The 13,718-nt window shown below is 38.7% G+C and overlaps 1 protein-coding gene across 2 annotated transcripts in view; it reads left to right on the top strand.

Moving 5' to 3' along the window:
* Positions 1-13,718, top strand: part of TMTC2 (transmembrane O-mannosyltransferase targeting cadherins 2) — a 233,267-nt gene that overhangs the window by 190,236 nt on the left and 29,313 nt on the right. For both annotated transcript variants that reach the window (XM_063308986.1, XM_063308987.1), the window contains exon 9: positions 5,390-5,471. In XM_063308986.1, the coding sequence (XP_063165056.1) occupies positions 5,390-5,471 (82 nt within the window). The remainder of the gene's footprint in view (positions 1-5,389; positions 5,472-13,718) is intronic.

The following is a 13,718-nucleotide window of genomic DNA, read 5'->3' as shown; positions in this document are numbered from 1 at the left end:
TCAACATGGCTTACTGGATTAGCCTAAGGCCATTGCTTAGCTCTCTCCAGTTCCCTGATTGAAAAACCTGCCAGGGACAGTGCTATAAGGATTGCTTTGCTTTAAAAAAAACACTGGTGATAACTGTAGCATTTACTCTCTTTGCATGTATAAAAGCTTAACAGGTGCTCCTAGAGCAGTCTCTAGAAAACAGCTGGTCCAGTCCTTCTAGGAATTCATAGAAGCTTTATGGATAAGTATTTCATCAAGTATATTTCTGCCTCTGCCACTATAGTTTGCTTTTACACAGAGAGAGGGAGAAAGACTTGCTAAAGATGCAAACGGGTCATCCCTGTAGATATCTTTTCCATCCACTGATAGTAAAAGAACATTACTGTTCTGGCAAATAGCATCAGCAGCACAGAGCATTTGGGAGAAAGAAAACAATGAATACCATTGTGATCCCCAGTGTTGGTTCTTATACTTTTGGAAACAAAGCATGTGCCAGACAGGATTGCAAACCACCACAGATTCACTCTCACAAAAGGCAGGTATAACTTCTTTTTCTTTCCTTCAAGCATCTGGCTCTAAAAAAAGCAAAAAGCAAAAAAAAAAAAAAAAAAGCCAGGGCAGCTCTATAGTGATTTAGTGTTTATTCTTTTCCCATCTTTTGTAAGGTTGGTGAGGTGGGGAGTGCTACCACGCTTGTTGGAGAGACAATGAATCACCAAAGAGATGCACTGATACAGGATCACTGGGGAACAGCAAAGTCTGTGGGGGGCGGGGTCAGTGTCCAGATGGAGATTGTGGCAGAGAGATCAGGGATCAATTGCACTGCTGTGACCACCATCTTGACTTTTTTTATCCACCTTCCTGGGGATGCTCTTCTGCCAGGGAAGTGTCCAGGGGAGAGGGGGAGCTTCCATAATATTCCTATAAGAATAATGTACCATGCTTGGCTCCCCTTCCCCTTAATTATTTATCAGTGCCTTCAAGTTGTTGTTGACTCTTGGCAACTGCCTGGACTAGACCCTGCACTTTTCTTGTCAAGATTTAGGAAGTAATTTGCCATTGCCTTCTTCCTAGGGCTGAGAGAGAGTGACTGGCCCAAGGTCACCCAGCTGGCTTTGTGTCTAAGATGGGACTAGAACTCATGGTCTCCTGGTTTCTAGCCCAGTGCCTTAACCACTACACCAAACTGGCTCTGTGGTATTCATAGTCACACTAATTAGGCATCCAAATTCATAATATTCTCCATTTAGCAAATAATTTCCTATGATTCTTCTATATACAAATTGTACTGCAAGGGAAAAGCGTCATCAACCCTCCAAAACAATACAGGTAGTCCTTGACTTACAACCATTTGTTTAGCAACAGTTCAAAGTTACAGTGGTGCTGAAAAAAGTGACTTAAGACTGGTCCTCACACTTACAACCGTTGAGGTGTCCTCGTGGTCACATGATCAAAATTCGGGTGCTTGGGAACTGGTATGTATTTACAACGGTTGCAGCATCCCAGTGTCACGTGATTGGCATTTTTGACCTTCCCAGCTGGCTTCTGACAAGCAAAATCAATGGGGAACTGTGAGATTTGCTGAATGACCACATGATTTACTTAACGCCATGGTGAGTCACTTAACAACCACCACAAAAAATGTGAAATCGGGTGATGCCTCGCTTAATGACCGCACCACTTAACGAATTTTCTGGTCCCTATTGTGGTTGTAAGTCAAGTCTGACTATCATGTAGGTGTTAAAATCTGTTTCTGTTTATGTCTAATAAACTAGTGAAAAATATTGTCTATCTTAATATTCAGAATGTTTAGAACTTGAAAAGCATAAAAATAGCAGTGGTCATTTAAACAATCATCACAAATATGCAGTGGTGTTAACAGTGTAACTATATTTAAGTCCTTTAAGACTTTTGTTTAAAATGGGACAAGTTTTAGCTCTCAATTCTATGAAATCTATACTTCCTATAGTACAAAAATATTATTGCAAAACATGTCTGTAACATATTTACATTGTTTTATTATTTTTTAAACCACATCATGTAATAAAATACTTTAAAAATATTCATCTATTTTTAAATATCAAATAGCGTTCAAGCTGAAGAAATGACCTGTTTCATAAGGCTGTGGAACAGAGTAAAGAAATGAAGTTATTCCAGCATTCCTTATTAAAGTTTGTTGAAATATTTTCCAAACATTCTAAATAAATCTGATTTTTTTTTTCGTTTTTCCCAGAAGAGGAGAATATTTTGGTGAAATTATCAGAGATGGGATGTTAAATTCCTTCAGCTTAATTATAAAAAAATGTGTGCATACGTATGTGTGTTTTCTGTGTTTTGTTATAAAGTAATCTCTCTAGCAATCTACACTCTTCTTGATCTCCCCCATCTCTATTACATTTCAAGGGAATTTTTTACAGTAGGTCAAAAAGTATGGATAGCTAAGGAGGTTCTGGAGTGATGGAGAGCTGGTAGCTACTTCCACCAGCTTGCATTTATTTATGTATGTATGTATACAAAGTATAGGCCCAAACTACCCTGGGCAGCATTTTTTTTAAAAGAAACAATTAAAAAAAGAGAAATTGATGATGCACATTTAGAAGACAATGTGTACCATACATAACAATGAAAGAAAAATCTAAAGGGGCTCAGCAACCACCCTATCCCAAGCCCTGGGAGAATAGCCAGATTTGCAGGGAGTTTCAGAACCATATGGGAGCCATATGGATCTTAGGGGGGCTGCTATTGCAGAAGGCAGGTACCACGACAGAGAAGGCATGCTTCCTAGATCTCAGTAGATGACATTGTTTAATCCAGGGAACCTGCAGCACACCCGCTCTGACCGATCTTACCAAACAGGCAGAAATAATCAAAAATAGGCACTCCCTCAAATAACAAGGCCCTATGGCATGATGGGCTTTATAAGTGATAACCAGCACCTTGAACTGTATCCAAAAGCTCACTGGCAACCAGTGCAGCTCATGGAGCAGTGGTATCACATTGGCATACTTCAACATGCCCATCACTTCCTAAGCCACTGCATTCTGGAACAGCTGTAGTACCAAGTGGTCTTCAAGGGCAGCATTAAAGCAAGTTTAGCAACACTGCCAAATAAATGTTCAGCTATCATGAGAATGAGGTAGTGTCAGCCCTACAAGGTAGACCAGGCTAAGAAACCAATGCCATATAGGTCAGGACTACTTTTATTGTAATAGCTATAGTAACAGAATCTTGCAAGTCTGAATGTGCTTCCCCCTTGCATCACTTTATCTTCATGTGAATTAGGGAAGGGCTTGTCTGAGATGTTGTCCCAAATTAGTTTCTTGCTCTGGGCTAAAGCCTCTGGGCTTGCTCTGGGCTAAAGCACTTACCTGACCATTGCCTTGGTAGCAGCTCTTCCTCCTGTACTTCAAGGCCATTTCTTATCCCTTTACAAATAGAAAATAGAAGTGGCTGCCTGCCTTTGACTTTCTTGTCACCTAAAAAGCACCTTGTCTACCTCAGTTATTTGTTCTAAATGGTTGTTGTAAGAATTCTTAAATGTAAGAATTGGTATCTAAGCCTAATTTTCCCCTCCTCTGTCTTCATTCTTTTTTCCTTGTATACCATGTTCCCTAGGATGTCACCTTAAGATCAGGGACTCTCATTCTACTCAGGTTATAAATCTTACCCAGAGCTATTTGGACTAATGATACAGATAAAAAATACTCAAATAAATAACATTTATTTTCCCCTACCTACTTTCAAAGCAGTAGAATGAAAGAAAAGCACTCACTGCATCTGCAGCTCTGTCACAATAATAACCCAAAATGAAATTAGAAATACATTCTTAAACACTATGACAAGAAGCAGAAAAAGGGAAACATCTTTTCACAGGGGATAAAATCTTACAAGAGATCAAAAACAGTTTTCAGCACAGTACTTTGAGAAGCCAATTATAACATTCTAGCTGAATGGAAAAAATATTTGGGATTGCTTTTGGTTTCATGGAGATAATTCTGAAGGCTGAAGCATAATGGGCAAGGAAGAAGTCCAGTGAATTGTCTCTTCTCTCTTGAAATAGAAAACTGAATGTGCAATGAAACATAATTAACTGTCTAAGACTAATAGTGCTGTTATGTTTCAGAAGGATGACATAATAGATGCAAATGTTAATTCAGTCAGGATTAGCAACGTGTTCCAGTCCAAACTGCAGTCTTGATGACCTGCAGATGAATGTTTTGTGATGTGAAACTTGCCAGAGGAAGATGATAACTTGAATGCTGTGCTCTGATTTTTAATGTGCTTTGTTTATCCTATAATTCAAATCATTCTCATAGTTCTGCCAAGGGGCCTAATTCTTTTTTCTCCCTTGTTCATTGTTACCTTCATTTTTCTAAGCGTTGTGTAAATGTTTGTTATATTTCACTTACCATGAAAATATATAAATATAGGTTGTACTTGATAAAATCTTCAGACTAGACATCCTCATCTGTGAGAAGGCAACAATTGAGAGAAAACTATTTCATGCAGATCTTCCCTTACAGAGTGTGTTGGGAGACTCTTCTCTGTGATTCAAATCACTACACAATTCAACATTTCTCTTCCATCCATATGAATAGAGTCTTACTTAACTCTGTGGCTAGTAGGACCTCCATATACAGTTGTACAGTATGTAAAGTTAGCTTTTAGTTTTCACCATGTGCATGTGTTGCTGAGAAATCCTACATTTAATAGAAAATTCCGTGGATGTGATTATGTATTTCAGTACTAGAAACTCTGTTTGCTCCACGTACAGCATTGGGAGCATAAGGAGGGCTGTGCTGTGGGAAATATTCTACTTACCAACTTCAATCTTCTCATCCAACGGTAAACAGAATTGGTTTGAGCTAAGGTGAAGTTATACAGAAATGTTCCTTTGCTCTACTGGCAGATGGAAATGTCCACACACTAACATGGAAGAATCAAATAGCTTCTGATCAGAAAGAAGATACAGGCATCTCATCTTTTTTAATTCCAGGATCTTTAACTCCCATGGGGGGAAAGCCCACATCAACACTGTGTGTCTGTTACGCAGTGATGTGGGGTGAAATATAGTTCTAGTTCTTCATTTAGTTCTGTTTGGTCTTGCTCTAGTTACATCAAGTATAGGAAATGTCCGTGGTCCTTGAACATACTAATGTTCATTTTTGTTCTTCTATATTACAGCAGCATAAAAATAATCAGGACAGCATTATTTGCAGTGTTAGGAAAATATATTATTTAAACAGAAGAAAACAGTGAGATTTGTGTTCTGGTAAGGACTATGCTAATTCATTCTGTGAAATCAATGATGTTTCAGTTTCTCAGTTGTAGGTCTTGCTTATCATAAATCGTTGTGCACTGGTGTCAAAACATCTGTTCCTGCTTTTTCTTTCTTAAGGGTCGCAAGAGAGAGGCAGAAAAATATTTCTTAAAGGCAATTCAGTTGGACCCTATGAAGGGAAACTGTTATATGCATTATGGTAAGTTTGCCAATAAATGCTTTCTCACAGATTCTAGTTTACTGTATTCCTTATGAATAATTAGGTTGGTTTTTTAATAGTACTGGCAGGATATTATTTTAAGGAAGAAGTAAAACTACCATACTATTGAATAATCCACTGGGGGCTATATGGTCAATTGCATGGCCATCAGTCCCCAAGGAGACACCAGTTACCACCCTTCATCAATAACCCATATAAGCACATAAATGTTGAATTCTGATAAATGAGTCTTTGACATCTCAAGAACAATAGATTTGTAAAGAATATTAATTGCAAATTAAAAGGTCCCTTCTTTGTGAAGTGCATGACGTTCAAGTGGGCTGCTTTTACTAATGAATTTCTGTTATGTATAGAAAAGTGTTTTGTGGAAATCTCATACTTTTCCTGTAAGATTTCTGATAGGAGCTTTAGAGCAAGTGAGTGAAATAAATATGCGATAGAGCATACTGTGGCATTGTGTAAAGTCAATTCCTGCATCTGACTTAGAATGGAGTGGCCTCTTGCTCTCTCCTTCTGATCTAATTTCTTCCAAGCCCGAATTCATACAGTATTTCTCCATTTGGATGCTGCTAGATGAAACCCTAGATGGTGGCAAGGACCTAACAGAAGAAGAAGAGATCAAGAAAAGGTGGCAAGAATATACAGAAGACCTGCATAGGAAGGATAACAATATCGGGGATAGCTTTGACAGTGTGGTCAGTGAGCTAGAGCCAGACATCCTGAAGAGTGAGGTTGAGTGGGCCTTAAGAAGCATTGCTAATAACAAGGCAGCAGGAGACGACAGCATCCCAGCTGAACTGTTCAAAGTCTTGCAAGATGATGCTGTCAAGGTAATGCATGCTACATGCCAGCAAATGTGGAAAACACAAGAATGGCCATCAGACTGGAAAAAATCAACTTATATCCCCATACCAAAAAAGGAAAACACTAAAGAATGTTCAAACTATCGAACAGTGGCACTCATTTCACATGCCAGTAAGGTAATGCTCAAGATCCTGCAAGGTAGACTTCAGCAGTTCATGGAGCGAGAATTGCCAGATGTACAAGCTGGGTTTAGAAAAGGCAGAGGAACTAGGGACCAAATTGCCAATATCCGCTGGATAATGGAAAAAGCCAGGGAGTTCCAGAAAAACATCTATTTCTGTTTTATTGACTATTCTAAAGCCTTTGCCTGTGTGGACCATAACAAATTGTGGCAAGTTCTTAGTGGTATGGGGATACCAAGTCATCTTGTCTGCCTCCTGAAGAATCTGTATAACGACCAAGTAGCAACAGTAAGAACAAACCACGGAACAACGGACTGGTTTAAGATTGGGAAAGGAGTACGGCAGGGCTGTATACTCTCACCCTACCTATTCAACTTGTACGTAGAACACATCATGCGACATGCTGGGCTTGAGGAATCCAAGGCTGGAGTTAAAATCGCTGGAAGAAACATCAACAATCTCAGATATGCAGATGATACCTGCATGATGGCTGAAAGCGAAGAGGAACTGAGGAGCCTTATGATGAAGGTGAAAGAAGAAAATGCAAAAGCTGGCTTGCAGCTAAACTCAAAAAAACCAAGATTATGGCAGCCAGCTTGATTGATAACTGGCAAATAGAGGGAAAAAATGTAGAAACAGTGAAAGACTTTGTATTTCTAGGTGCGAAGATTACTGCAGATGCTGACTGCAGTCAGGAAATCAGAAGACTCTTAATCCTTGGGAGAAGAGCAATGACAAATCTCGATAAAATAGTTAAGAGCAGAGACATCATGCTGACAACAGAGGTCCGCATAGTTAAAGCAATGGTGTTCCCCGTAGTAACACATGGTTCCGAGAGCTGGACCATAAGGAAGGCTGAGAGAAGGAAGATCGATGCTTTTGAACTGTGGTGTTGGAGGAAAATTCTGAGAGTGCCTTGGACTGCAAGAAGATCAAACCAGTCCATACTCCAGGAAATCAAGCCAGACTGCTTACTTGAGGGAATGATATTCAAGGCAAAACTGAAATACTTTGGCCACATAATGAGAAGACAGGACACCCTGGAGAAGATGCTGATGCTAGGGAGAGTGGAAGGCAAAAGGAAGAGGGGCCGACCAAGGGCAAGGTGGATGGATGATATTCTAGAGGTGACGGACCCGTCCCTGGGGGAGCTGGGGGTGTTGACAACCAACAGGAAGCTCTGGCGTGGGCTGGTCCATGAAGTCACGAAGAGTCGGAAGCGACTAAACGAATAAACAACAACAGATGAAACCCAACAGAAATCTTTTTGAAAGTATAGTGAACAGGATCAGGCTGTAGGGGTGTGCTGAACGTTTTGAGACACATTTTGAGCTTCAACCATGTTTTCAAGCTAAAACGTGTAATTTATTGGTAGTTCCAACCTTACCCCAAGCACTCTTTATACTCTTCTGATGATGCTGGAAGGGTCTTACTCTCAAAACACACCGACTTTAAGCTGATAACACTTAGAGTAAGGACATAACAGTATCTGGAAACTTCAGTTAAGGTAATAAAATCTTAAGCTTATTTCAAACTCAAAATAAGATGTTTCAAGTTCAAAACAGTTAAAATTAGACATGTTTTGTATACAACTATCAGACTGCATTTATGACTGAAAGCTCTTTAAAATTAATTGACTTGCAAAGACAAAGGGATGTACATTTGTGGGCTTGCCCTGGCATAACTATTATAGAGGGAGGCTAAATTAGAATTTAGTCCATGAAGCCCAATCTCTACACAGTATAGTACTGCAAAAATTAAAATGGATGGCTGAAAGTCAGTTTGGTGTATTGGTTAAAGAACTAGGCTAGAAACCAGGAGACTGTGAATTCGAGTTTTGACTTAGGGACGAAACCAGCTGGGTGACTTTGGACCAGTCATTATCTCTCAGCCCTAGGAAGAAGGCAAAGGCAAACCACTTCTGAAAAATGTTGTCACCAGGAGTCAAGCCTGATTTGAAGGCATGTGTGCGTGCACACACACACACACACACACACACACACAGGGAGACACAGAGGATGGCTGCCTAAGCCTCTATTTTTTTGCATATAATTTTTTTTATTACGGATTTTAATTACAATAGCAAAAACTAATATAAACTAAACTTAAGAAAGAAAAAACAATAGGAAAGAATGAAAAGTGCAAGAAAAAAGAAAAAGAGAAAAGAATATGATAAAGAAAAAGAAAAATATATAAAGAAGTTACTTCCAACCTTCATTACAAGTATAGACAAATTTAGTAACTCTTCACCTCCTGTGAGGTTACAGACAGGTATCTCTTCATTCCATATCCTATCCCTTATCTATAAGCAAATCCATAAAACATCAACTTTTCAATCCTTGTGTCAGCAAACAGTCCATAAAGGGTTGCTGGAACTTTGCAAAAAAAAAAAAAAAAAGTCTTATTTTAACCTTGATCAAATAAACCAACTTTATATTCCTTCCTTTTACTTCTAACACTCTTAATCTTTAATTCTTTTTTAGTTAAAGCTTTATTAATTTTTTCAACAAATTCATAAAAGCATCAAGAAATGAAATAAACTACAAGAAAAGAACTAAAAAGTAAGAATACAAAAAAGAACTACTACATACTACATACATACTGACTTCTAACTTTATACAACAAAGATATAGATAACTCATTATCAATCTCTTACTCTAATTTAAACTGGAATAAACATTACTTCTGTAAAAATTTCCATTTCAATATGACATTTCCTTTAAAACAAGCTACAGTATTTTCCCTCTAGATGAATATATAAAAGACACATTTTATAACAATTATCCTTCTTCATTACAATTTTACTCCTAACCAAAGCATTTATATAGTTGAACCTTATATCTCCACCATTCCATATTTAAACAATAACCTTATTAATATCCTTTGCCCAAAATAAATTCATTGTCCCACAAACAAAAACATCTGTCTAAACCTTTAAAAGGTCATCCTAATAAGCACAATAAAACAACCCACTTCAAAATAAGGAATTTACATATCTCAATCTCATACACACAGCACTTTCTCCTTGCACACCTCGACCTGCCTTGTAAAGTCCAACTCATCTTCAAATACCTTCCATTCCTTGAGGCTTAAATCTTGTCTTCAGTCTTGATATTCCAAGAGTGCAGCCATTTCCATTCCCTTTACTCCCAAAGCATCTCCTTCTTCAAAATTGACATTCCAGAGGCAAATCTTCTCCCCTTCACTTTTTGGCTTTGAGACATTACTCGTCATTTTCTTCTTTGAAACAGGAACATTATTCTTGAAATAACTTTCACCCTTGTCATTGCCATTTTCCTTCTTTTCAGTTTGTTGATAGCCTTTAATTTCCACAAGCTCTAAAAGGTGTTCCAAAGTATGAGTAACTTAAGACAGAACTCCTTAAAGATATTTTTTAAATCTTCCATATCCCTCCATAGAACATTCCTCTAGTGCCTCAGGATATTAGGCAAAAGGCTATGTCTCACTATGTCAGACATGACAGTGAAGGTGGGAGAGTGAGAATAAACAAAGCCGTTCTCATGGGAATGAAAGCAGAAGTGGTTAATTCTTTTGTAATCCTTCAAACTTGGAAGAAAATAACAGTAAGCAGGTGAAAGTCTTTAAATCCAACAATACAATTTAAAAGAAAAGAGAAAAAATGTATATAAAAAAGCCAAATTAACATATTAATAGCTTCTAAAAGTAATGAAAATCACCAAGAGGTTCCCCATTTCTTTGTTGCAAAAAGCCTCTCCTTAGTAACAAATAAAAAGAAAAGAATTGTGTTTTAGAAATAAGGTGGGCAACTTTTGAGTCCGTTTGAAGTTTCAGCACAGCTTAGGAAAAGATTGCAACCCCACCTCCCAGCTGCTAGTTTACCAGTCGATTGCTAAACACTGCTTTATGGTCTTCTGGCTGCATCCAGCCATCCAGAGAACAAATGAGGCAGTTCCTGGTGTTCTCCTTAACACTTCTAGGTTCTAGGGAGATCTGCCTGAGCCTAAAAAAAGGTCTGTGCTGCCCAGTCTACCACTGAGATTGTGGAGACACATCTCAGGTTGCGAGTCCCCACCAGAAGTCTCAGCTTTAATCTTTACTTGATTTCTCTTCAATTCTTCTTATCCCATCACACAGATTTCTTCAGGGCTTTAACAAGCCTCTTTTGTAGATCCAATAAAAAATCATTTTCCAGGTCATTCTCTTGGTTTGTCATTTGTATTTCCCCTTTAATTTTTAAAACTTCAGTCAGTTTCTTTTGTATATCCAGTAAAGTGTCCTTTTCCAAATTACTACCTTTGCCCATCATTTGTAGTTCCACTTTTGGTACTTTTTCTGTCTTGCAAGACAAAATTTGCTCCACATCTGTCATTCCCTCACTGACATCTTTTGGATATAATCTATCCATAGAATCAGACATCATTTCTGATAACTGTTGATACTAATTTCTAGTTCCATTCTTCAAAGATCTCCTTTAATATTTCCAGTGTTATAACGTTTTGTGTCATTTTGTAAGTCCCAATTAACCAACAACGAAAACTGGTTTCTATATTTTTTCTTCTACTTAGAATCTTTGGTCCCCTCTAGTATCTAAAATCATAAAGTCACTTAACTTTGTTATGAACCAAGGCAGCCAAAATAACTCTGGTTCTCATGAGAAGCTATTTATTTATTTTTAGTTAATTCCATAATCTTATATTAAAAGCCAATATTACAAATTTAACTGGACCCTGAATCCGTTTCTAACTTTCTTAGGTCAAAATCTTATTTAGCTTTTTGTTTTTTATTTCAAATTCTTTAAGTTCTTAAGCTTGTAATTAATTTTCTTTTGTTCAGAGTTGAAGTTAAAGTCACCCAGCAACTTTTCAAACTTGTCCATTAATTCCAAAAGAAAAGTCTCTGGTTTCAATTGTACATAAGTCTTTAAAATCTTCTGAATTACTGTATTTATTTGTATCCAAAATTTCTTGGCTTTTTTTACACATATACCATACATGATAAAATATCCCTTCATGTTGTTCACATTTCCAGCAAAGATTTGATTTATACATTGTAGACAATTTCTCTCTTCAGCAAAGGATCGTTACCTTGTCGTGGTGCTGGAGCTTGAGCACCTCAATGATGCCATGAGCTAAACCATGAAGGGCCACCCAAGACGGGAAGGCCATGACAGAGAGGTCAGACTAAATGCGATCCCTGGGGAAGGTAATGGCAACCCACCCCAGTATTCTTGCCGTGAAAACTAAATGGATCAGTACAACCAGAGATATGTCGGTATACCATCGGAAGATGAGACCCCCAGGTCGGAAGATGGTCAAAATGCTACTGGGGAGGAACAGAGGATGAGCTCAACTAGCCCCAGACATGATGACGCAGCTAGCTCAAAGCCGAAAGGATGGCTAGCGGCCGACGGTGCTGGTGGTGAACGGCGAATCCGATGTTCTAAGGATCAACACACCATCGGAACCTGGAATGCAAGATCTATGAGCCAGGGCAAATTGGATGTGGTTATTGGTGAGATGTCAAGATTAAAGATAGACATTTTGGGTGTCAGTGAACTGAAATGGACTGGAATGGGCCACTTCACATCAAATGACCACCAGATCTACTACTGTGGACAAGAGGACCACAGAAGAAATGGAGTAGCCTTCATAATTAATAGTAAAGTGGCTAAAGCAGTGCTTGGATACAACCCAAAAAACGACAGAATGATCTCAATTAGAATTCAGGGCAAACCATCTAACATCACAGTGATCCAAATATACGCCCCAACCACAAATGCTGAAGAAGCTGAAGTAGAGCAGTTCTATGAGGATCTGCAGCACCTACTGGACAACACGCCTAAAAGAGATGTTATTTTCATCACAGGAGACTAGAATGCTAAGGTGGGCAGTCAAATGACACCTTGAATTACAGGTAAGTATGGCCTGGGAGGAGAAAATGAAGCAGGACATAGGCTGATAGAATTTTGCCAAGACAATTCACTCTGCATAACAAACACTCTCTTCCAACAACCTAAGAGATGGCTTTATACATGGACTTCACAAGATGGACAACACCAAAATCAGATTGATTACATCCTTTACAGCCAAAGGTGGCGGACATCTGTACAGTCGGTAAAAACAAGACCTGGAGCTGACTGTAGTTCAGATCACAAACTTCTTCTTGCACAATTTAGGATCAGATGAAAGAGATTAGGGAAGACCCACAGATCAGCTAGATATGAGCTCACTAATATTGCTAAGGAATATGCAGTGGAGGTGAAGAATAGATTTAAGGGACTGGACTTAGTAGATAGGGTCCCGGAAGAACTCTGGACAGAAGTTGGCAGCATTGTTCAGGAGGCGGCAACAAAATACATCCCAAAGAAAGAGAAAACCAAGAAGGCAAAATGGCTGTCTGCTGAGACACTAGAAGTAGCCCAAGAAAGAAGGAAAGCAAAAGGCAACAGTGATAGGGGGAGATATGCCCAATTAAATGCAAAATTCCAGAGGTTAGCCAGAAGAGATAAGGAATTATTTTTAAACAAGCAATGCGCGGAAGTGGAAAAAGACAGTAGAATAGGAAGGACAAGAGACCTCTTCCAGAAAATTAGAAACATTGGAGGTAAATTCCAGGCAAAACTGGGTGTGATCAAAAACAAAGATGGCAAGGACCTAACAGAAGAAGAAGAGATCAAGAAAAGGTGGCAAGAATATACAGAAGACCTGTATAGGAAGGATAACAATATCGGGGATAGCTTTGATGGTGTGGTCAGTGAGCTAGAGCCAGACATCCTGAAGAGTGAGGTTGAGTGGGCCTTAAGAAGCATTGCTAATAACAAGGCAGCAGGAGACGACGGCATCCCAGCTGAACTGTTCAAAATCTTGCAAGATGATGCTGTCAAGGTAATGCATGCTATATGCCAGCAAATTTGGAAAACACAAGAATGGCCATCAGACTGGAAAAAATCAACTTATATCCCCATACCAAAAGGAAACACTAAAGAATGTTCAAACTATTGAACAGTGGCACTCATTTCACATGCCAGTAAGGTAATGCTCAAGATCCTGCAAGGTAGACTTCAGCAGTTCATGGAGCGAGAATTGCCACATGTACAAGCTGGGTTTAGAAAAGGCAGAGGGACCAAATTGCCAATATCCACTGGATAATGGAAAAAGCCAGGGAGTTCCAGAAAAACATCTATTTCTGTTTTATTGACTATTCTAAAGCCTTTGACTGTGTGGACCATAACAAATTGTGGCAAGTTCTTAGTGGTATG

This window comes from Candoia aspera, chromosome 7, assembly GCF_035149785.1.
Source record: "Candoia aspera isolate rCanAsp1 chromosome 7, rCanAsp1.hap2, whole genome shotgun sequence".
NCBI classification, from domain to species: Eukaryota; Metazoa; Chordata; class Lepidosauria; order Squamata; family Boidae; genus Candoia; species Candoia aspera.
This window is presented reverse-complemented; position numbering and strand designations above follow the sequence as displayed.